A 24339-nucleotide genomic window follows, 5' to 3' on the forward strand; every position below is an offset into this window, starting at 1 on the left:
TTAAACGTAAATGATAAAAGAATCGACTTCTAAAGCATTCATGCATTGAAATCATATTGACAATTTTCCCTGAAGGGATACAGAATATATTATTAACTACCTTCTTCAGAGTTTATTATTAGCAAAGGTACACTGGTATCCTGTCAGACTCCAGTACAGAATATCAAACTGTGCAATAATGTGAAAATACAAAACATTTATTTTTAAGGAGAAATATTCTCCCTTAACGGCACATGCTAGCATTAGCTTACTACTCTGCTGCCCGAGAGGTTAACGTATGGCGGTACATTAAGTCTGCATAAACGTGTTTTAAAAAAATTACACCAGTGGGGTGTCCTAAAAAGATACCAGGCTCCAGTAACGATGTAGTGTGTTTTGATAGCGAGAAAGCATAAATTATATTATGGTTCTGCTCTAGCTAAAGCTAGCCCGTCAATCGGTATTAGCTTAGCTTTTCCCCTCTTGTGACAGGCAGCTAAGCGGCAGCTGGACCTACAACGTTAGTAACATTAACAAGAAAAACTCACAGTTGCACAGCATAACCAAAGGCCGCAGTCCCGGCATTTTCCCCAAGCACCCGTCAGTCCTCCATCCGTATCCTGACAGCCAAAATTCAGTAACATTCCTTTGCAAAGAAAACAGCAGCGCTGATGTCCGAACGTCAAGTGGAACACGTAAACGCACCACTTCCGCTCAAACTTTTCAAAATAAGGTCAACCATGGTAAAAAAAATACTATTACTACTAGTACTACTACTGTTACTACGAATAATAATAACAACAATAACAACAACAATAATAACAACAGAAAAATGTTATTATTATTATTATTATTATTATTATTATTATATTATTATTATTATTATAACTGTATGCTTTAATGAAGCATAAAGACAAATCACGGGATTCCCAGAGGGTGTTAGCATGTGCTACTCACATGTCCATTCATTGGGGGCTACGGGTTTGGTTTTATTATTTGTTTGTTTCTAGCAAGAAATCCTATGTGATTTGTGTATATTAAAATTATGATCCAGCTTAAAGTATCAATAGGAATCCCCGACATCATTAGCTATATTTAAAATGTTTGTATTGAGAAGTTTTCCCACAGCGCCATCTAGCGTCAACTATTACGCCCTGCTTCTGGACATAGCATCCTTTTGAAGCCCCTTACGTCCTACACTGTCATCGCCGCTGTGTGTGCACGGACAGCATTTTAATACTAGCAGGAACCTATTTTAATTACTTGTCAAAGTATAATGCAGTGCACCTAACAACGATGGTATCATTCCATTAAGTCGCAGGAGTTTTCCTGAACACGCACCGCGGATCACCAACCTTGTTCGGGGGGATAATGGCTTCACAGGAGCCGTCTCCACCGTCTTCCCTCGAGGGCAACAAACCAGGATTCCCGAAGAAAATTCTGGCAAACAACCTGGAAAACAAACACTTGTGTAAATCGTGCCAGAAGGTCCTCAGAAGGCCGTTACAAGCTCAGTGTGGACACCGTTTCTGCTCCTTCTGTTTTCACAAAATAGTGAGGTGAGTGCTGTTATTGTTGCCAGCCAGCTAGCTAAACCCCCACTTAGCATCACCTGAGCGCCCCGTCTTCATCCTCACTCAGAATATACATAATCCAAAACGACTAATTTTCTCTGAACTTTACGATGGCAAGTTGCAAAGAGACGAGATTCAGCAAACGGGTGGTTGACCAGTTTTCCCAGTCTAATGTCAAGTTTCGTCAGCTGTGCCTGCTGTCTGTCCATCAGCATCTGGTTGTGAGTGTGCACTTTAAAGCTGGTACGTGACTAAAACCACACGGTTTCCCTGTGTAAATCTTGTCAAAAGTAGACAAATGTTCAATGTTTTGAAGGGTTGAGTGACTGAAACGGTCCTCATGTTACTGCTGTGCTGTGTTGGGGTGGGCTTGTACGCCAGAGACGCGTTTATCATTTTACCACAATGTTTAATTCATTGTTCCATTCACAGGTATATTAGGTCGGTTCGTTTCATTCATGGCCTTAGCAGTTTCTCTTTATGTGTTGCTATTATTCAGCCTGTGGTGGGTGTCATCATACATCCAGTGGTGAGAGCGGTGGCGGAGAGACACTCCAGTGTTCCCAGTTTGTGTGCATATTGTGCAGTGGTCAGACTCATGGCCATGTTTCAGGTGTCTCTGATGGTAATTGGTTTGAATCTGTTGGTCCTGGTTTAGGTGCAGTCATGGTGACCTCAGGATCGCGTCTCTGCTTTTTGCGGATGATGTGGTCCTGTTGGCTTCATCGGCCCGTGACCTCCAACTATCACTGGATCGGTTCGCCGCCGCATGTGAAGCGGCTGGGATGAGAATCAGCACCTCCAAATCCGAGGCCATGGTTCTCAGCCGGAAAAAGGTGGAGTGCCTTCTCCGGGTAAAGGAGGAGATCCTGCCCCAAGTGGAGGAGTTTAAGTACCTCGGGGTCTTGTTCACGAGTAAGGGAAGAATGGAGCGGGAGATCGACAGGCGGATCGGTGCGGCGTCCACAGTAATGCGGACTGCACCGGTCCGTTGTGGTGATTTACCGGTCGATCTTCGTTCCTACCCTCACCTATGGTCATGAGCTTTGGGTAATGACCGAAAGAACAAGATCACGGGTACAAGCGGCTGAAATGAGCTTCCTCCGTAGGGTGGCTGGGCTCTCCCTTAGAGATAGGGTGAGAAGCTCTGCCATCCAGGAGGAGCTTGGAGTAGAGTCGCTGCTCCTCCGCGTTGAGAGGAGCCAGATGGGGTGGCTTGGGCATCTAGTCAGGATGCCCCCTGGACGCCTCCCTGGTGAGGTGTTCAGGGCATGTCCCTCCGGTAGGAGACCCCCGGGGAGACCCAGGACACGTTGGAGAGACTATGTCTCTCGGCTGGCCTGGGAACGCCTGGGGATCCCTCCGGATGAGCTGGAGGAGGTAGCTGGGGAGAGGGAAGTCTGGGCTTCTCTCCTTAGGCTGCTGCCCCCGCGACCCGACCCCGGATAAGCGGTAGAGAATGGATGGATGGATGGATGGTCCTGGTTTAAATGTACCTGTAGCACCTCCCAGGGAAAATCCAGGGTGTGTTTGTTGTATTGCTGAAGCAGAACAGCAGTAGTGTTTATCCAGGGATGAGGAGAGGAATTTGATTTATGGCTGCAGATCATTCGTCACTCCTCATAATGACTACACGACTACAATAACATGAAAAAAATGAAGCACGTGTTCCTCAGTGAGAAGCTGTTGATGGATGTGATGCTTCAATAATTAGAGCTTTTAGAGTTCCTCACATGTTCTTGGTCCTTGCTTTAACTCTCTGCTGTTGTAATGCAAGTTCACGTCACAAGCTAGTTTACATGGACAGAATAACAAGAAAATGTTCTAAGAATTTTGACCTATATCTCAGGCAGGTTGTCTCTAATGGTAATTACAAAATGTACTCCCATGTCAGACACAATCTACTATAAATTGCAATATTTTATCTCTTGATTGTCTGAAAGGAGGACTTGGTGTGCTTGTGTAGTATCTGACCCGTTCTATGCAGGCTTTACCTCTGTAAGGCCATAATGTGTTTAGCACCCAGCCTAAGCACCATATTAGGACATGCTCCACATGTGTGTCCTGTGTCTTCTTCCTTTATGGAAAAGGAGCTCCTAAAAGATGACACTGGACCCTGTGGGCCCCTGGTTGTTCTCCATATGAGGATGTGTAGCATGAAGCATCTTCAAGTATTCCCTTTTTTGGTAATAACTGAACGCTATACCATTGGGTTGGCCATATTGTATAGCGTGAGGTCATCAGTAAAGAATGTGTTTACTCGACTGTATAAGAAGGAGGTGACGATGAAGACACCTCGGAGTTCTTCACCATCGGGACCACGAAACCTCCCTCGGGCATGCTGCAGCGTCCGATTGATACCTGACTGTTCTCTCCAATAAACATCTTTGATAACCAAGTCGGTGTCTGCGAAGATTCCTTCCTCATCAACACATCTCGGCTACCACCAGGAGAAGATTCACAACACTTGCATTCCCACTGGGTTGTGGAAGTTGAAGCATACCTGCTAAAGTCTCATCCTTTATAGTTTTGCATGATCTTTACATTAGCTGCCCTTGAAATCATGAATAGATTTCAAAATGCACCTCCTGACCACGAAGGTCATCAGCAGCCAAGCTCCTTTGTGTCTGGAGAAGCTGAGAGCATCAGATCATCCCCGTAAACTGCTCCACTCTCAGAGTGCTGGTTTACTCATGGTTACCAGAATGAACAGTCAAATGGGGGGCCTGGACTCACTTGCTGTGGAACCAGCTTCCTGTCCAGGTGTAGGAGGATGACTCCCTCTGAAGCTGTAACCCTTCCTCTATGAGAAAGTTTATAGTCAGTAATTCTGAAGCTAGTGTCATTATTATATTTATTAATGTTCATCATTAGAACAGGAGTTGCTAAAATATTCCTGCTCTTCATTTTGAATGAGAAACTGAGAGGAATATGAGGCATAAGATAGGTGGAAGGTCAGTGGCTGCTACAGGCATGTGTGGTGCCAGCCTGTCTGTCCCAAACAGAGAATGCTGACCTTGGATTCAGCAGAATCCTCTAGCATGTTCCCTTCAGCACTGCTTTGTCTACAGAAAGAATGGAAAATGAGAGAGGAGGGTTATGCAGGTAGCGACAAAAACCCAATTGAAAAATGTTCCTACCATCACCGTATAACTTCAGAGATGGATGATTAAACTCAAACTAAGGGGCGGCGATTTTAGAGATCTGCATAACAGCTTAACAGCCCGTTTGACTATTAAAGCTTCACTGATTCTTACAAAAAGAACAATTGCTTCATAATTAATAATAGTCAGAGTAAAACAGAAATCACTTGGAACCAAGAACCTCCTGCTTCTCAGCCCAACCCACAACAGACTGAGCTACTACCTCTTAAACAGGAGAGCCCAGGGTTCAGAAACCCCTGCTAGCATCAGAAATACAGAACCAGCACTGAGGACCTATTCCCTTAGAGCATCCTGTTCTGCAGTGCTACAGTCTTCACCTGCTGCAGTACTTTGTTTGTAGCCAGCATAGCATGCCTCAAAGCATTAAGCTGTTTCTCCAAAACAAAGTGTCTCTATTTTATCTGCATGCAATCCATGGAAGTTTGCTGCATACTTAGAACATTCAAGGATGGCCTTCAACGGTGCAGTTGTAAAACACCACAGATCCGGAGTGTCAGAAATTAAATGTGGAATAGTCAGTGTGATGAACAGTGCTCCACATCCAGTTACTGTCAGAATCACAGTCAGGGTATGAAATGTGACAGTCATCGAGGTTACACCTTGTCTCCGAGAAGGAAAAGATATGTTTCTCTCTGTCTCATTGCTATGGCTCCAAGCTGTGGAGATTTTGTCCTCAGTGACGTCAGATCGTGCTGAGCTCACAAGCAGGAGGAAAAGTAGAAAAATGGCTATGCCCCTATTGGGCCCTCCCTGCCACTGGGGCCAGCCAGCACCACATTGCATGAATAAATTGCACTGCCAATCCACGTGTTCTTTGAATGAAGACTTCAAGAAGAATAATGCCAATTTCAAAATGTATTTAACAATAGAATGAATTCAAGATACAAATACAACAGAGCTCTGGGCCAGTTCATAACCCTACAATAACAGAGTCAATTGTCAGGGCATGAAGTCTGACAACCTAACTATCCCTTGACCCAATCTTTTATAGAAACACAGATGCAAATTATCAATGCTAATTCAGTCCAATCCAGTCCTTCTTCTTGGATGACCTCATCTTCTTCTTCCAGTCCCATTGGATGCTTACACAGTCCTTGTTCTCCATTGTCTCCCAAATGGCCAGTTCAAAGTTCACCTTCTTGCAGAGGAACTTATCAACACCAGTAAACTATTTTGTCGCGTTTTACGATGGGGGTTTAACTCTTTCCGTCTGACTGTCTCCTCCTGCCTCCAACTGTCTAAACAACATTTATGTCAAGGAAGAGTCAACTGACTGCTTATCTTTATTCCACTTACTAAACATTCTACCATTCCTAACTTCTAAAGTGCTTCTAACAGAAAACATAAACATATGGTACAACACATGATAATAAAATAAAGACAATTCTCTTCACCAGCAGCACCTGGTATGGTTCTTTCCACCTAGGAGAAAGAGAATCCTTTTCCAAGGATTTAATTAGTACATAATCATGACACTAAAATGGTTGAATGGGCTCAGCTGAGGTTTTGGGGAGCCTGTCAGAAACCTGTGAATAAAACTTCTCGCTCAGGCATCTCACCTACTTGGTCATATACCGTATTTTCCAGACTATAAGTCACACTTTTTTTCATAGTTTGTCAGGGGGTGCGACTTGTACTCTGGAGCGACTTATATAAATACATTATTACAGAATTTCATATTTTCATTATTTTCACACTGACAGCAACAAGAGGGCGCTCTAGGCGGGTGTACCTGAGAAACGAGTTCCTTTAGCGACGCAGAAGAAGAAGCAGTGCTTCGTCTTTGGAGTTAGACTTGATTGTTTGGTAAACTTTCTTGGATGTTCTTTATGCTATAGTTATCTGAATAACTGTTAATATGTTACGTTAACAAAGCAGATACGTACTCAGTTCGATTGTGGGTCATGTAGCTGAATTTGTTATGTTATCATACCGTAACGCTATTGCTAATCCATACTAATGGATTGCTAATTGCCTTTCAAGATGAAATGTATGTTCTTGGTCTTTATTATCAAATAAATTTTCCCCCAAAATGCGACTTATTGTCCAGTGCGACTTATATATCTATTTTTCTTCTTTATTATGCATTTTTTGGCTAGTGCGACTTAAACTCCGGAGCGACATATAGTCCAGAAAATACGGTAATCATCAGTCCACATTAAAGTGACTGTGTGTGGAGATGGTCAAAGGTTGACTTGCCCCTTTTAACATAGACCAGCCCATCGATGCCTCATGAAGTTTTATCCCCATTGTGATGTTTGGCGTGCTGCAGACTGAATATAGCACAATGGGGCTTGCGTCCGGCCAGTTCAGACCTGTCGTCACCATTACCTTTGGCATTTAAAGATAAAGATACATTTTATTGTCAGTTCACTCCATGTTTTGAATATACAGATGAACTGAAATACCATTTCTCTCTCTCTCTCTCTAGCTTATCGTGCTGTAAAACTAAAATAAAAAATGAATAGAATAGCAAGAAATATAAATAAGGCAAAAAAAGGATAAATAAGGTGCCAAAAACAAGAATGTACATAGAGTGCAATACAGTGAAGTGAGGTAGGTTGCTAGAATAATACAGTCAGGTTCCTTGTTTTTCCCTCTTTGTGCAAATTTCAAGAGTTTGTGGAGTGGTCGCTCTTCAAGTGCAGATGTTTAAGGCAATTTTGCCCTTGATGTTTGAGAGTTTGTCCTCTCCACCTGTCCTGAGCTCTGAGGATGATAGGGAACATGTAACTGCCATCACCGCTGCTAGACTCTGAGTCAAAGGCTGGGCCTCGGTCACTTTTCACCCTCATGCGTACTGCAAAACAGGGGATTATTTCTTTCACCAAATTTCACAACTGTCTTTGCATCTTGTTTTCTGGTAGCATAGGATAGTTTTGGTATAACCTTAAGCTCGGCATATGTACAAATCTCTTTGCATATGACAAAAGGCGATGGCAGATGATCAGGTTTAATGAGGTTTCCAGCCCTGCTGACAGATCATAAGTGTTTACCAATGTTTTCTAAATGTGTGATAGCTGGTTCAAACCACTGAGAGTGAACTATCTCATTTATCTCTCAATTTCCAACGTGAGTTGGTCGGTGTGCCGCACAAGCCAACACATGGACAAGAGACCAGGGGCAACTCCATCAGAGTGGAGCAACAAGATAGACTCCTGCTGAGCACGTTTCCATGTCCAAATCCTTTTCTCCTCACTATCAGCGTGGGTTTGCAATGCTGCCACATCATTTACAGAGGACACAACAGGATCAGGAGGTTAAGTAGAAACACGTTAATAAACCAAAGAAGTTGAGGAGTTTGGCTGAATCAGCTCATGCATGTTTCAAGGGACACATAATCAGAACTATTATTGTGGGCTTCATACGTAACAATAGTCAATCTATTAGGCAACAGAATAGTAGCCAACGAATCTTTGATTAGTTGATGTTTGATAATGTTGATGGAGACCTTTGACGAATTATATACCACCGGACGATACCCATGTTTCTGGACCAACAGGCCAGACGCTAAACCCTCTTTCTCAGTTGCACACAGATGGAAAGGCTGTGTGTAGTCCAGCAGGTCCAGTGCTGGTGTTGAGATTAAAGCACTCTTTAAATCCACAAGGATCTTGCGCATTTCATCTGTCCATTGTCCTGTAGGAGGAAAATGCTGCAACATAGCTGCTCTCTAAACAGAGTCAATAGCGGATCCATAGTCACATTCATTGACAAAAATAATTAGTCATGACTAAGAAAGGGTGGCAGCCTGGTCCATGTCAACTGAGGCTACATTAATGTGAATGCAAACAGATTCTGGCTATCTGGATGGAGAAGCAAAGAGAAAAATGCAGAACTCAGATCAACGACTGTGAAGTACTTTGAAATTGAGGCACAGAGGCCAAAATAGAATATGTGTCAGGCACAATTGGAGCTGTAGGTACAACAATGTTATTAATAGTTTGCAGAGCTTGAACAAGCCTCCTTTCATCACATCTGTTTTGGGACAGGGAGAATGGGAGTGTTACATGGACTGCTCATCTCCACAAGCACACTCTGATCCAAGAGGGACTGAATTACACCCTTTATTGCTGCTATTGCTTTTTGGGATAATTTATATTCTGTTATCATTGGAAGTTTAGAATTAGGTTTGAGTTTAACAACATGAGGCGGAGCAGATGTCACAAATCCCACATGCTTGGTCCATAATTCATTAGGACCTTCAGAGGAATCAGAGGGTGGCCCATACAGAAGAGGAAGAGGTATTCTCCGTGGAATAAAAGTGCTGTGGGGGAGAGAGACACTGTGGAAGTCTCAACCATTCACTCCTCAAAGACGTGACAACATCATTCTGAAGACTGCAGACTGTAGCACCTTCTTATCATATCACTCACTTGTTTCCTGTCTTCACAGCAACTTGAGGCGACACATCAGGAAATCTGTATTAAATCTGTTGTTCTCTTGTCAATTGAATTGGCAAATAACACCCTTCAGGCCCAATAAGAAAATAATTTTCAAGGTCAACTGGAATTGTTTTTGTAGGGAAAAAGCCACTGAATCTTTGGACTCGACAATGGATGGAGAATACTTGCCAGGATGAAGGTTTCAGATTGAATAAAACCTGGAAATGTCCAGCAAAGCTGAAAATCATTAGCCGATTGCAAATACTGGAGAGTCTGTAATCCAGCAGTGTGTACCAACATTGTGGGGCCTGATGACCATTGAGGTAAATTGATCCTGATTTTGTTGATGTGGGGATCTTATGAATTGGCAGTCATGTGTCCAGTGTCTGAATTGACCACACCTATGGCACTTTCATGTCTTTTGAGTTGCCTGATGTGCATCTGTTTTAGTTTTTGCATAGGGCGGTAATGGTAATGGACTTACAACCTACACCAGTTGTTTACTTTTTGCAGGGGTGGAATAATTTCCATTACTGTACCTACCTACCAAATTATTCCACTTGTGTCTTAGATGGACCCACTTAGAGGGGCCACCAGTGGTGCGGGCACATTTCATAATGGCTTCTTTAGCTCTATCTTTCAACCAGCCCTCCAGGTTCATATCTGAAGGCCAATATCCCACCGTTTCACCTCTCAATATGAGAAATTTATCCTCACAAAATGGCCAATCTTCTGCATAAATAAATGACAACAACATCTCAATGACAGGTACCAGGACATTGTACAGCATAGCAGTGACTTTAAGCCAGGAATAATATTTACTAGGATTAATTGGATTAGCTTTTATTGTGCGCAAAAGCTCCTTTCCCTTCCTTCAACTGGCGTCCAGGGTCTGCACACATCTGTATCACCAATACCAACCTTGGAAGCATTACATTGGTGTTTGTTCTCTGTCTTTTTTAGCTTACAGTCATGTAAGCCTATTGTCCTATTTGTAGGGGCACTTCTGACTGTTCCACTTGTCTCAACCTTGATACCTGTGCTGCTCCAGAGACCTGCTGATCTGTCTGCTCCTGCTTACGCTGACCATTCTCCACATCTATCTTTACACGAGCATCCAACTTTACAGCTTGATCGAACACACCAACTCCAGGCTGTCCTAATCCTTAATCCTTCACCTGAGTTTGTACATTGCTTTTCCTCCCATTTTCCCCAAGTACACAAGCATAAACCAACAGGATGTCATCATCACACCTTCTAGCTTTAGCCAGAACATCTCTGTCCCTCTCAGGTATCTGGGATTCATTCTGTTTCACATAGAAGACACATAAGCATTCAGAACAGTGGAAGGCTGATACCTGCTTACACAGAGATGCTCTTTCTTTCCCTTTAATCATAGCCCATGTATCATTAGAACGATGTTTAAGTATGGCGGAGATGTCTATTCTTCCGAATCTTGAAAACAGGTCTGGCCCTTGAGTAGGCCAGACAACATCAGCAGACTGACAGATCACCTTTTTCCATTCATCATCTATCCATTCATACCACTTTTCTTCCCCTGCAGTTTTTCTTCTCTCCTCACTTCTCTCCTCCTGTAGCCCACATGCTCAAACAATCAATCATATAAGACAAATCCCATTTTGTATTGCCCATGCAATACAAGTTCACTTGAGCACCAGAAAGATTTTTTTTCTGTTTCAAAAAACAAGATAACCAAGAATTATCCTCTGACCACACATTAATTAGAGATTAAAAGGGTGCACACAATGGCAACCTTATCATGTCCCATTTCTCCTGCTGGTGTCTGTGGAGCAAAAAGGTCTTGAAAATATTTGGAATTGGGAGTGCTTGCATTAGATTTAGGTGTGATATCACTCAGCTCACATACAGGTGCTCTAAAACGTTCCTTCTGTAAGGTTGGAGGGGATAATTGTTTCTGTAATCTTGGTCTAACATTTGTTCCAAGTTTGAGGCTTTCAAGATTTGATCCAATTTTAGATTGTCATTTTAATTCATAGATTTTGTGACTGTTGTTAATCTGTACTGATGATTACTCATGTTTCATTCAACCACTCATTCATTCATTTAGAACAAACATCAAATTGCTAGACACATCTCAAAACATCAAAGGCCCATTAGACTCACTTCAGTTTCATCAGTTCAGAGTTCACTGTAGTGTCAAATTATATTCCAGTTTTCCATCCATCCATCCTCTATCGCTTATCTGGGGTCAGGTCGCGGGGGCAGCAGCCTAAGAAGAGAAGCCCAGACTTCCCTCTCCCCAGCTACTTCTTCTAGCTCATCCAGAGGGATCCCCAGGCCAGTCGAGAGACATAGTCTCTCCAACGTGTCCTGGATCTTTCCGGGGGTCTCCTACCGAAGGGACAAGCCCTGAACACCTCACCAGGGAGGCGTCCAGGGGGCATCCTAACTAGATGCCCAAGCTACCTCATCTGGCTCCTCTCAACGTGGAGGAGCAGCGGCTCTACTCCGAGCTCCTCCCGGATGGCAGAGCTTCTCACCCTATCTCTAAGGGAGAGCCCAGCGACCCTACGGAGGAAGCTAATTTCGGCCGCTTGTACCCGTGATCTCTTTCGGTCATTACCCAAAGCTCATTACCATAGGTGAGGGTAGGAACAAAAATCGACCGGTAAATTGAGAGCTTCGCCTTTCGGCTCAGCTCTCTCTTCATCACTACGGACCGGTTACTGCGGACGCTGCACTGATCCGCCTGTCGATCTCCTGCTCCATTCTTCCCTCACTCGTGAACAAGACCCCGAGGTACTTGAACTCCTCCACTTGGGGCAGGATCTCCTCCTTGACCCGGAGAAGGCACTCCACCTTTTTCCGGTTGAGAACCATGGCCTCGGATTTGGAGGTGCTGATTTTCATCCCAGCCGCTTCACATGCGGCGGCGAACCGATCCAGTGATAGTTGGAGGTCACGGGCCGATGACGCCAACAGGACCACATCATCTGCAAAAAGCAGAGACCCGATCCTGTGGTCACCAAACCAGACACCCTCAACACCATGGCCACACCACAACCTCTGGTAACTTTAATCATGCTTCTCTGTCCTCCACTCTCCGAACCTTCACCCAATATGTGAAATGCCACACAAGAGACAATAGAACTTTGGATTTAATGTATGTAAACACCAAGAATGCATACACCTCCTCCCCCCTCCCCCTGCTGGGCCGTTCTGATCACAACCTGGTTCATCTGTCCCCTGCATACGTACCTATGGTGAATAAACAACCACCCACCAAGAGGTATGTAAGGAGCTGGTCTGAGGAGACCAGCATAGCTCTGAGGGACTGCTTCGACACCACAGACTGGGATGTGTTATGTGAACCTCACGGGGAGGACATCGACGGCCTGACAACCTGCATCACGGACTACATCAACTTCTGTGTGGAAAATACCATGCCTACCAGGAAGGTTCGGTGTTTCCCCAACAACAAACCCTTGGTGACCCCTGATCTAAAAGCCCTGCTGAATGAGAAGAAGAGGGTTTTTAGATCTGGGGACAAGGAGGAGCTGAGGAGAGTCCAGAAGGAGCTGAGAAGGGGGATAAGGAGAGGCAAGGACAGCTACAGGAGGAAGCTGGAGGAGCGCCTCAAGGGGAGCAACGCCAGGGAAGTCTGGAGAGGCCTAAAAACCATCTAAGGCCACACAAAGGACGGGGGGGGGGGGGGCTGAATCTGGGGGCCAGGACTTGGCAAATGAGTTGAATTCCTTTTTCAACAGATTCGACTGTGTTGCCCCCCCTCCCTCTCCCCCTCACCAAAGCCCAGACCTGACTGTGCTGTCACATCACCATCCCCCCTCTCCCCCCGTAACATCTCCGGCACCGGCAGCTCTCTCCTCACACCACGCCACCTCCCTCCACCCCCTGCCAGATCAACCCTCCCAGTCCAACCCCCGTCCTCACCCACCAGGAGTCACACCTCGCCTCTCCATTACAGCTGATCAGGTGAGGAAGGAGCTGAGGAGGACCAAGACAAGGAAAGCTACTGGCCCTGATGGCATCAACTCCAGACTACTCAAGGACTGTGGAGATCAGCTCTGTGGAGTACTCCTGCACATCTTCAACCTAAGCCTCAGTCTGGAGAGAGTTCCACTACTGTGGAAAACATCATGTGTGGTTCCGGTTCCTAAGACTGCGCACGCCAGGGAGCCCAACCACTTCAGGCCAGTGGCTTTAACCTCTCACCTGATGAAGACCATGGAGAGGATCGTCCTCACCCACCTCCGACAGCTGGTGGACAGCAAGATGGACCCTCTACAGTTTGCATATCGACCGGGCATTGGTGTGGATGACGCGGTCATCTACCTGCTGCACCGGTAACTCTCACACCTAGAGAGCACTGGGAGCACTGGGAGAGTCATGTTATTTGACTTCTCCAGTGCCTTTAACACAATCCAGCCATCATTGCTGAGAGGGAAGATGGAGGGAGCCGGAGTCGACTGTCACCTAGCTGCCTGGACCACCGACTACCTTACCAACAGACTACAGTACGTGAGGCTCCGTGATTGTGAGTCCGACGTGGTAGTCTGCAGCACGGGGGGCCCGCAGGGTACAGTTCTCTCTCCCTTCCTCTTCACTCTCTACACATCGGACTTCAGCCACAACTCGGACAGCTGCCACCTCCAGAAGTTCTCCGACGATACAACCATCGTTGGACGTGTGTCTGAGGGGAACTAACTGGAATACAGGGAGGTCATCACCAACTTTGTCGCCTGGTGTGCACTGAACCATCTGCGCATCAACACCAGGAAGACAAAGGAGATGGTGATCGACTTCAGTAGGAAGGCTTCTCACATTGCACCCGTGAACATCCAGGGTTTGGACATTGAGATCGTAGAGGAGTACAAATACCTGGGTGTTCACCTCAACAATAAACTGGACTGGACTCATAACACAGACGCCCTGTACAAGAAGGGCCAAAGTCGTCTTCATCTGTTGAGGAGACTGAGGTCCTTTGGAGTATGCAGGTCACTGCTTAGGACTTTTTATGACTCTGTGGTGGCATCGGTGATCTTCTACGCTGTGGTCTGCTGGAGCTGTGGAAGCTCAGAGAGGGACAGGAAGAGACTCAACAAGTTGGTCAGACGGGCTGGCTCAGTCCTGGACTGCTCTCTGGACTCCATTGAGGAGGTGGGTGAGAGGAGGATGTTAGCCAAGCTGACAATTATGGACACCCCTAAGCAGCTCCTTCAGCAGCAGACTGTTACACCCACGGTGTAAAAGGGAGCCTTACCGCAGGTCATTCATCCCAACTGCCGTAAGACTGTTCAACATGCACAACACTTAATTGTAGCACCAATAACCCAGGGTTGGCATATTTGCACTAACTAATCATCCTACCTCTGGAATGTCTTATTTGCACATCTTATTTGCACCTTATTTTTTTCCTCACGCTGTCCGACACTCCTCCTGTACATTTTTACAATTTTTAATTTCTGTATATACTGTACAATGTACATAGCAATGTAAATAATATAAGAGGTTTATTTTATTTTTTTTAGTACTTTTCTGTATTGTACACCACGGGCTACCGCTGTAACGTGCAATTTCCCCGATGTGGGATCAATAAAGTCTTTTATCCTTATCCTTATCCTACAAAGTTGATAATCGATCTGCGGTCTAAGGCGTGGTCTGGTGCCAAGTGCACATGTGAACACCTTAATGCCTGAACAAGGCGTTTGTTATGGACAATCTGAGACAAGCACAGAAGTCCAATAACAAAACACCACTCGGGTTCAGATCGGTGGGGGGCGTTCTTCCCAATCACACCTCTCCAGGTCACACTGGTCACAGGATCTGTCCCCCCACTCGAAGGAGAAGGGAGGCTACCCTCTCATCCACCAGGGTAAACTCCAATATACAGGCACTGAGCTGGGGAGCAACGAGAATTGCCACCGCTGCCCGTTGCCTTTCACCATCGGCAACTCCAGAGTGGTAGAGAGTCCAATCCTTCTCGAGAAGACTGGTTCCAGAGCCCTTGCCGTGCGTCGAGGTGAGGCCAACTATATCTAGTCGGAACTTCTCAACCTCGCGCACCAACTCAGGCTCCTTTCCCACCAGAGAGGTGACATTCCATGTCCCTAGAGCCAGTTTATGCAGCCGGGGATCAGACCGCCAAGGTCCCTGCCTTCGGCCGCTACCCAAAACACAATGCACCCGACCCCTTGGCCCCTCCTGCAGGTGGTGAGCCCACGGGAAGGGGGTCCCATGTTGCCTCTTCGGGCTGTGCCCGGCCGGACTCCAGGGGCAGAGGTCTGGCCACCAGGCGCTCGCCAACGTCCCCCAGCCCCAGGCCTGGCTCCAGGAGGGGTCCCCGGTGACCCGCATCCAGGCAAGGGAAACTTGGCACCAATATTGTTCTTCATCATGAGGGGGTCCTGGGCTACGCTTTATCTGATCCCTCACCTAGGACCTGTTTGCCATGGGTGGCCCTACCAGGGGCATATAGCCCCAGACAACGGAGCTCCTAGGATCATGGGGACACGCAAACCCCTCTACCACGATAAGGTGGTAGCCCAGTTATTTTTATGAATTTTAATTTAATATTTGATCCAATTTTATTCACAACCTCATTACAATCACATTTATTACAGGTTAAATATTTTAAATTAATCCAATACATCTTCTCAAGGATGACTTGCTCAAGGATGACACTGCTTATCTCAGTCAAGTTTGAACTTCAAACCTGCTACCTATTAAAGCCCATTGGCAGCATCTTTCTCCACTGTAGCTGTGCAGAGTATCCAACTAGCTCCCATTCCACAAGGTACTTTAGTAGAATCTCATTAACGACAGACATGAGAGTAGCAAAAGAATTAAAATTAATTTTGCACATACAAGGCTATACTGTTGAGATCCTTTTCGTGACCCTGATTTGGTGTGAAAATACTGGAGTTTGTGGAACTGGCATACAGGAGATTCAGATGACATGAAATGAAGTCAGGAGAAGTGGTACCAACACAAGAACAATTCATGCGTGCAGAGCCAGCACCAGTTCTGAGGAGACATACATACCGAGAGGAATATCAGTCATAAAATGGGTGAGAGGTCACTGGCTAGCTACGGCAATGTGTGGTGCCAGCCTGCCTGTCTTCAGCTGTCCCAAACAGAGAATGCTAACCTTGAATGCAGGAGAATCCTCTAGCTTGCTTGTCTCTTCAGCACTACCTTGTCTACAAGAAGAATCAAAAACAAGATGTGGTCACAGAGAGCTCTGAAGCTACTTCAAATAAATAAGAGAGGCCTGAGAGTAAAGGTCAATCTATAGGACAATTTAGGACAAACTATTTGTTTCAGAGAGGGTGTAATTTTCCCTTCATATTCACCAGTCAGGAATCAACTCAATATTATTTTTTGTAGTTTTACACATTGTGCACAGTTTACACTGTTAAAAAGTCATTTTCTTTCCTTTTAAGTGCGGGACCACAGACATGCAGTGCATGTATAAGTGAAGATCTGTTTGAGGAACCTGCCTCTATTCTCAAGTTAGGTGGTGTAAGTAATTTCAATTCTTCTTTACTTTTCTTTTTAAAGTGTATTGATTTTCTTGTTCCATGGCTTTCATCATAAGACTTATCATTGACCAGTATAGGTGGACATGTGCTTTTGGCATCAGTTAATCACTGAATATTGAGCCATCAACTCACAATCCTCTGAGAGCAAAATTAAAATGTGGAATGGCAGGGATACACATGAGAATAGCATAAATGCTGCTCACAACACTGGTGAAACAATTTATCCCAACTTGTGTCAGGCTGTAACAGCGTTTGGTTTCCCAGGCTTTCCCTGACAATGCAGCCCGGAGGGAAGTGGAGGCCTTGGCTGCTGTCTGTCCCAATGAAGGATGCATATGGACAGGAACTATCAAAGAATTTGAGGTATGCACAGTAGGCTGACAGCCATTTTTTATTTAGCCTTTTAGCCATTACAGCTGGAAATTAACATGTATTTCCTGCAGTAGAAAATACCTTAAACAACAGAAACTGTCAGTCTGGGAGTAAAGAGAGCAGTTACTGGAGTTTTAGGAGAGGGTTGTTGTCATCCCATTCCTGTCAGTGCAGGATTGTAACTGCTCAACAGTCCCAGCACGCCTTCATCGCTGGATGTGGTATTGACCCGTTTACCTAATTAGTTGTCAAATGCTGCTCCAGTTGTTTTTTATTTGTGCCAGTTACAGCTCCAGCTTTTTGGTCCAACTCTTTAAAGATGCCACCGCCTTCAACATCAAAGCTAATATTTTCGATGAATAGAAAAAATGTCTACATGTTCCTTTTGCGCTGTTGGATTTATGAGATTTGAAAGTTATTCTGATTTCTTTACATGTTGTAGTGTCCCAACTGTTTTGGAATTGGGGTTGTATTTAGGACCTTATTTGAAAATAGAAATACCCTACTTACTTTCTATAGCTATATATTTGCAGCAACAGCAATCACTATAAAAGGGAATGAAAGAGCTTCAAAATGATACCCTGGTGGGGCTTTTCAAACTTAAATCAATCAAAAGTACAGCACATGTTATACGAGCCTTCTTTTCACTTTTGGGGACCAGTTTGGTATCAAGTCCGAGATGCCCCCAGGCTTACCGTGAACATAATTGTTCTTATCTGCAGGCTAGGCATGAGGACAGCTGTGACTTCATGATTATCTTGTGTCCTTCCTGTAAAGAGCTTATGAGAGTCAATGAACAGGAGCGTCACAATGAAAGAGAATGTCCGGAGCGGACTCTCAACTGCAAGTACTGCAAAGACCCCTTCCAGTTAAAGAACATCAAGGTCAGCCTTTTTTTTTTTTTAAAGATTTGTGTCTGTTAAATAAGGTTATTCTAGTTATAATGACTGTTATGATGTTGGAACATACAACCTGCAGTTTGACGTGCTGATGGGTGAACATTCAATGTCTTTAATAATAACTGCAAATGTTATTTGTCTCCAATAGATCTATAAATTTAAATATCCACTACTGTCAGGGAATTACTGAAGCTGTCATACAGTGTACATATTATATACATAATATCACTACTGTATATTCTGTTTTTTTGTCTACTAACTCTTTTTGACTTTTTTTAGGCTCATGATGAAATTTGTCCAAAGTATCCAATGATATGTGAAGGTTGTTCAAAGAAAAAGATCCCAAGGGAAAAGGTAGACGTTGTTTTTAACCTATAATTCAGTTTAACAATACTATTGTCCTTGAATAGATTGTGAGTTGGTTTTTGTTCTATTTTTAGTATGTGGATCATATTAAGTACTGCAGTAAATTTAAATCACCATGCAGATTTCATGTTGTTGGCTGCAACACATCAGTAAGTAACTACTTTTTCACAATTTGTTCTGTGTGTTATAGAGAAACATATATCTTATAACTTTATAGCAGTAGTAGACAAAACCTCTTCCAATCTATTGATCAACATACATTACAACATTACATTTGTGATTAAATCAAAATTTTTACCCGAACTTTTTTCTGGGCTACTATTTTGCTACTATATGAGATGGATATATTATCAGATATAAGTGAAACACTGAGGCAATGATGTAACCAGTGATAATGTGTACTGACAGTGATAAGTGTGGCTTAACCAGATGCAGCAGTTTCTTATCTGAATTTAAGGCTCTATTTTTAACATCATATAATATGAAATACATAAAGTGCATTTATTAATCTCACCACTGTCTTTTGTGGTGTTGGCGAACATTTGTTGAATATTGTTTTAACCCTGTAAATCGTTCTATTCAATATATAATATATAGAGGAAAATTTTACATTTGTGATGAGACAAAATATTATTTATGGAAGCAGATAACAGATTGCAACTTAGTACAAGTGAAATCTCTTATTTACTCTCTTGACTCAATAGAAAAGAATATTCCAACACCCTTCATACACATTATAAAGCTTTGTAGGACTATATGTATATGGCAATTTGTATTTATACTGAATATGCATTGCTAATACAATTACTGCTGGCTGCATAGTTTGACTTTTTTCTCATTTGCAGTTTTTTGAATATCATTAAAATTGCATTTTTCTTGCTCTGGTAAAGGTTAAATCATCTAGATTCTGCTTGTGTCTTTGACACCAAGGTTGAAAAAGAGAAAATCCATGACCATGAGCGACAGTGTTCCTATGAGCATTTAAATCTTCTGCTGCATTTCATCATGGGCATCAAGATCAGCCTGGAGAGCTTGCAGCCTCAGAGTCTGGATGTGGCCAGTCACAAGTTGTTGGAGCTTCATCAGTCCCTCAGGGATCTTGAACTTAAGATGAGCCAGATCAGCGGTAGTGGTCTGACCATTGCACAGGGTGTTTGCGCCCCATCTGTAGCGACCTCTTTCACACCATTACCTAGTAGCGTAAGAGCTGCTCTGGAGTTACAGTTACAAAGCGAGAAGACTAAGGTGGCTGAGCTGAGCCGGCGCTGCCAGGACCTCGAGTTAAAAGTGAGAACTTTCGAAAACATCGTGTGTGTCCTCAACAGGGAGGTGGAGCGCTCATGCACCACCATGGAAGCATACAACCGCCAGCATCGACTGGACCAGGACAAGATTGAAATCCTAAACAACAAGGTGACTGGTGCCAGTCCTGTTCATTGTCATTCCTCACGTATGATATAAATATAAGAGCAGAAATCAAGAAGAAATATTTTCAAATTACAAAATCTCCAAGTGAAAAGGGCTTCACTAGGTGTGATGTGGAACAAAAAATGAACTTTAAAATAAGATTTCAAGGAACAAATAACGTATTTTAACATTTTACCATCAATGTTCTGAAACTGCAGAATCTTTTATTTTAGGTTCAAAAGACAACTTTTGGTGCTCAGCTTCATTATTCCAATCTATTACTACATTGCACCTAAAAAGTGCTTTTTAGACTGTGATTATTAGCTCAACAATATGGCTAAAGGCATTCCAATGTTTAAAACATGCAACTTAAAATAAAGCACTTTAATGCGAATAACTGCAGTCTTGATGTAGCTGTCTTATGAAGGTGTCTAGAAAAGTTAAAAAAAAAAGTTGTTCTTATCAAGAAGAATGCAAAACTATCACACTTAATGAGAATCTCTTGTCACATATTGCATAACTGCTCTATGGAAATGAAACGTCAATAACCAAGTATCTATAAATATTCCAATAGCCATCATTGATACCTCTACATAGGCATGAAACATCTTTGTCTCAATGTTGTCTCAATACTCCAGGTTATCAGATTGTGGAAGGCTTTATCATATCTCAAAATAGCATCTCAAAACCAGATGACATCATGCTTAGGAAGAACTTACCCACATCACTTGTGGAAAGTTAAAGATGATGGCCCTGCTGAAAATGAATGACTGTTTTCTGCCTTGATGGTTTTAAGGGAGTCTATATATCAGAACCACAGAACAGAGGCGCAGCACACAGATTGTCCCACTAGATTTACCCAAGTTTTCTTTCCTTGCCAGTAGAATACACTATATCTTAAAATGTATAATTCCAACAGTGTCATTGACTCTTGGATGAAAATGTAGATCAGACAGTTGAGATATTAAAATATCTTATTTTGCATTCATGGGAAAATCAACCAACATTACTGTTTTACAATATAAGTATCTTTACAATGACAGCTTCACATGTCCTCTGCAAATTATCCCCCACATGGAATCATCCTGATATCCTGCAGAATAAGTTATTCTTTTAAATCTCAGATTCTAAAGCATTTAAAGATCTTTGACATGCTTCCCATGGCAACAATTTCATCCCATTCCAAAACATGGTGGGGTAATTTAGAATGAAGAGGAATACTTTGTTTAAATATCTTAAAATGGGACAAACGTTTATCCACCAGTACAAACAAAATCTTCTGGACAGCAAATAGCTTAAAATGACTGAAAGCCACAATCTACATTCATGCAAGGCGGACATTTCCCCAGTATGCGTTTGTGAGCTTCATGTGTGCTGTGTAGCAAAAACAGATCTGTAATATTTCATCATTGTGCTCAATAACAAGTGTCCCAAGTGACAAACTCCAATATTCTTGTCCTATATTGCCTATTAGGATTTTCAGGATTTTTGTTGTACTTCTGTTGTGCTAAATTCCAAAATATATAAAAATCTGACCTTTTAAGTATATGAAGTAGAGGAAATGAGTTTTACTGTCCCTGAACACTCTTCCTGTTACTGCAGGTCCGTCAGCTTGAGAGGACTGTGAGTCTGAGAGACTTATCCATCGTGGAGATTGATGAGAAAATGAGGGAGTTGTCTGCTGCCACATATGATGGTGTTTTTGTCTGGAAGATTTCAGATTTCACTAAGAAGAGGCAAGATGCTGTGGCTGGTCGTGCTCCTGCCATGTTTTCATCCGGTAACACTTTTTATTATGAAAAATATCACTTTTGTTATTGGGATCTCTCAGAAATTCTGATTTCTTTACCAGTCTGTTGTTTGGGGTTAGGCCCTGGGATTCTGTAAAGCGCCTAGAAACAATTTTGATTGTAAAAGACGCTATATAAATAAAAATTGATTGATTGATTGAGTCTACTGTGTTTTTCAGCATTTTATACAAGTAAATATGGCTATAAGATGTGCCTGCGGATCTACCTGAATGGTGATGGCACAGGCCGTGGGACCCACTTATCTCTATTTTTTGTGGTCATGAGAGGCCACAGCGACGCCCTCCTTAAATGGCCTTTCAACCAAAAGGTAACGCTTACTCCAAATGTGTGTTGGGGAGATGTTTTGCAGTTTAAATGTGTTTTTTCCCCTAAAAGACATTAGAGCTAATGTTTAATGGATAAAAGAGTTGGCATCAATGTATTTGATCAGTGCGGATATCCTCCTAACCTGTGTGTTCAGGTCACCCTAATGCTGCTTGACCAGAACAACAGGGAGCACATAATCGATGCTTTCCGGCCCGACATCTCCTCCTCGTCCTTTCAGAGGCCAGTCAGTGACATGAATATTGCCAGCGGTTGCCCCCTCTTCTGTCCTCTCCCTAAGCTGGACTGTAAAAACTCCTACATACGTGATGACACCATCTTCATCAAGGTCATCGTGGATCTCACTGGCCTCTAGACAGTGTGGTCTCTGTAGCTACCATAGGATCCTCCTTTTCTATTGTGTACACTGTGTGTCCTTATTTTCATTTTTGTCCAGATGGTTGGTATGAAATTGTAAATGAAAATGTTATAATTTTTTTAGATCCAAATTCTGGGGCAAATTTGACAAAGTTGTGGTTTTGATGTGGATTCTAAATAATATTTACCTTCAGTTTTCTATTCTGGATAGCTGGGACCCAATTCCAGAAGGTGCTAAAGTGATGAGTGTGACCAGGTAAAAAGATGAGATGATACAAAACCCAGCTGTCAGAATGACAGCCGAGTGTGCCTACGGTCTTGTTGTCTTAATGTAAATGTTTAAAGTGATTATCGTGAACAGTTGGACTGTGTGGATGCAGCTTGAGGCTAAAACACACATGATGCAGTGGTTCATGTATTAATTTCTTTCATGAATGTTTTGTGTACAATGTGAGAGCATTTGTTATGTTTTTAGACTGAATTCACTCCAACAAAGCAAGACATCCTTCACATGTGTTTATTAAAATTTGTCGCTTTAGTACAATAAAACTAAGCAAGCCCAACTATGGCATAGTTGAGATGACTAGGTTTATACTATTGTATCAAAGTAAGCATGCTGTGTTTTGAAAAGGAGGAAGGGGCAAATCCTTATCACATAGAGATGTCTCAGATCATCATACTAATTTTAAAATTAGACAACGATAAACCCAGCAACTACACAGTACATATTTTAATGGATAATTTCATGTATTAATATAAAATAGCTATCCAAACCTCCTTCTTTGGGCTGTTCCTCATCAGGGGTCATCACAGTGAATCACCCTCCTGCATCTTCTTCTTTTCTCTGCATTCTCACACCAACTAACTCCACATCTTCTCTCACTACATCCATCAGTCTCCTCTTGGTCTTCCTCTAGACCTCCTGTCTGCAGTTCCAACCTCAGCCTCCTTCAACCAACGTATTAACTGTCCATCCTCTTGACATGTTCTTACCACCTCTGGCTTTACCTCCAGAACATCTAACTTGCGCTGTCCCTCTGATGTTCTCATTCCTGATCCTCTACATCCTCTTTACTCCCAGACAACCTCAACATCCTATCTTCTCAGTGCCTCTGTCTCTAAACTGGGCCTGAAATTACTCACATATTTATCTTGGCAATGAGCTATCCAAAACCTGACCCTAGTTGGAATAGATGATTCATTCAATAGGTGAAATCATGAATTTATTGTAATGATCACATTGTTTAGGTTGAGTTATTATTAATTTATTGTGATCAACAATAAGTACAGCTTCACATTAAAACTAATTAGTGCCAGACCTGCTGAATATTCCATGCCAAAATCACTCCTGGAGCACATCAACAATTAATCCATGATGCCACTACTGCTACAAAAAGAAAACAAAAGCATAACCTTAAAGGGACCAGTTAGGTTCTCAGAGCTGAATTGAAACAACTCGGTAGAGGATTGTGGCAGCAGAGTGAAACACTCATTAGTTATGGTAAATGCTTGATTGCAGTGGTAAATTCAGGGGTGTCTCAACCAGCTATTGAGTTTGGGGGCAATTTCCTCTTTCACACATTAAAACTCATAAGAAGTCCACAGTCGAATAGAGGGCAAATGCTTTTTAATTATGTAAATCATACAATAGGTTACAAAATATTGATTGAGTTTTATTTTCTTTGTTTTCTGAAAAGCTTCAGATACTGTCTGAACTCCATGTGTTGTAATTCTGTTTGCTGTGTTTTATTTTATTGTTATATATTTTATTATACATCACTTTATTTTTTTAGGGAAAGTTTTGTTAAATTGCATACAATATACAATTTATTTGTATGAATATGCCATCAGTAAATAAGATGTTACATTTGTGAGCTCTGTGAGCTGGTTTGGGTTAATAAATGCAGTTTACAGTTACCATATGATTGTGTTCTTTTCAAGTCGAGATCGTCAGTTAATAGAATTTCTGATGTTTTTCTTATGCAGTTACTAATAAAAACAGTCAAGACGTGCAGGCCATCACTGTACACTTAACAGGGTTTACGAAATACATTATTTGTCATTTAGGAGTTGAAACCAGTTTATTGCCAGTACCGGTACTTATTTATTACCATTTACTTTCTGAAATTTCATTTACAGCCTATTTGTCAGACTACA

At 42.8% G+C, this 24339-nt stretch overlaps 2 protein-coding genes across 8 annotated transcripts in view; one reads left to right on the top strand and one right to left on the bottom strand.

The window, feature by feature from the left end:
* rabl6b (RAB, member RAS oncogene family-like 6b) overlaps positions 1–1353 on the bottom strand; it is a 14714-nt gene extending 13361 nt beyond the window's left edge. For 2 of the 6 annotated variants that reach the window (XM_057034230.1, XM_057034229.1), the window contains exons 1-2: positions 1335–1353; positions 528–625 (exon numbers count right to left, since the gene is read on the bottom strand). The gene's annotated coding sequence lies outside the window, so the exon portion shown is untranslated. Of the gene's footprint in view, positions 1–527; positions 685–1334 lie in introns of those variants that run through there. The other 4 variants (XM_057034232.1, XM_057034227.1, XM_057034228.1 and 1 more) reach the window with 4 other exon arrangements.
* On the top strand, positions 1145–24099 carry LOC130526503 (TNF receptor-associated factor 2-like). Of its 2 annotated transcripts, XM_057034251.1 has the most exons (11): positions 1145–1538; positions 16548–16626; positions 16911–17009; positions 17741–17902; positions 18197–18271; positions 18358–18432; positions 19214–19696; positions 21293–21313; positions 21404–21470; positions 21660–21808; positions 21962–24099. In XM_057034251.1, exons 1-11 carry the CDS (start codon positions 1351–1353, stop codon positions 22178–22180), a joined length of 1617 nt encoding a protein of 538 aa, XP_056890231.1. In that variant the 5' UTR covers positions 1145–1350; the 3' UTR covers positions 22181–24099. The 2 variants fall into 2 exon arrangements, with proteins under 2 accessions (XP_056890231.1, XP_056890230.1); XM_057034250.1 differs by having other exon boundaries at positions 21293–21470.
* The last annotated feature ends 240 nt before the right edge of the window (positions 24100–24339 follow it).

The sequence above is a fragment of the Takifugu flavidus genome, chromosome 5 (genome assembly GCF_003711565.1).
Source record: "Takifugu flavidus isolate HTHZ2018 chromosome 5, ASM371156v2, whole genome shotgun sequence".
Taxonomy (NCBI): domain Eukaryota; kingdom Metazoa; phylum Chordata; class Actinopteri; order Tetraodontiformes; family Tetraodontidae; genus Takifugu; species Takifugu flavidus.

What these genes read in the sequence shown, in the direction of transcription:
- LOC130526503 (XM_057034250.1), top strand. Translation starts at nt 1,351, where the DNA reads ATGGCTTCACAGGAGCCGTCTCCACCGTCTTCCCTCGAGGGCAACAAA. An exon ending in GAACTATCAAAGAATTTGAG is followed by an intron (nt 17,010 to 17,740) that starts GTATGCACAGTA and finishes TCTTATCTGCAG; the next exon opens with GCTAGGCATGAGGACAGCTG. An exon ending in AATGGCCTTTCAACCAAAAG is followed by an intron (nt 21,809 to 21,961) that starts GTAACGCTTACT and finishes CTGTGTGTTCAG; the next exon opens with GTCACCCTAATGCTGCTTGA.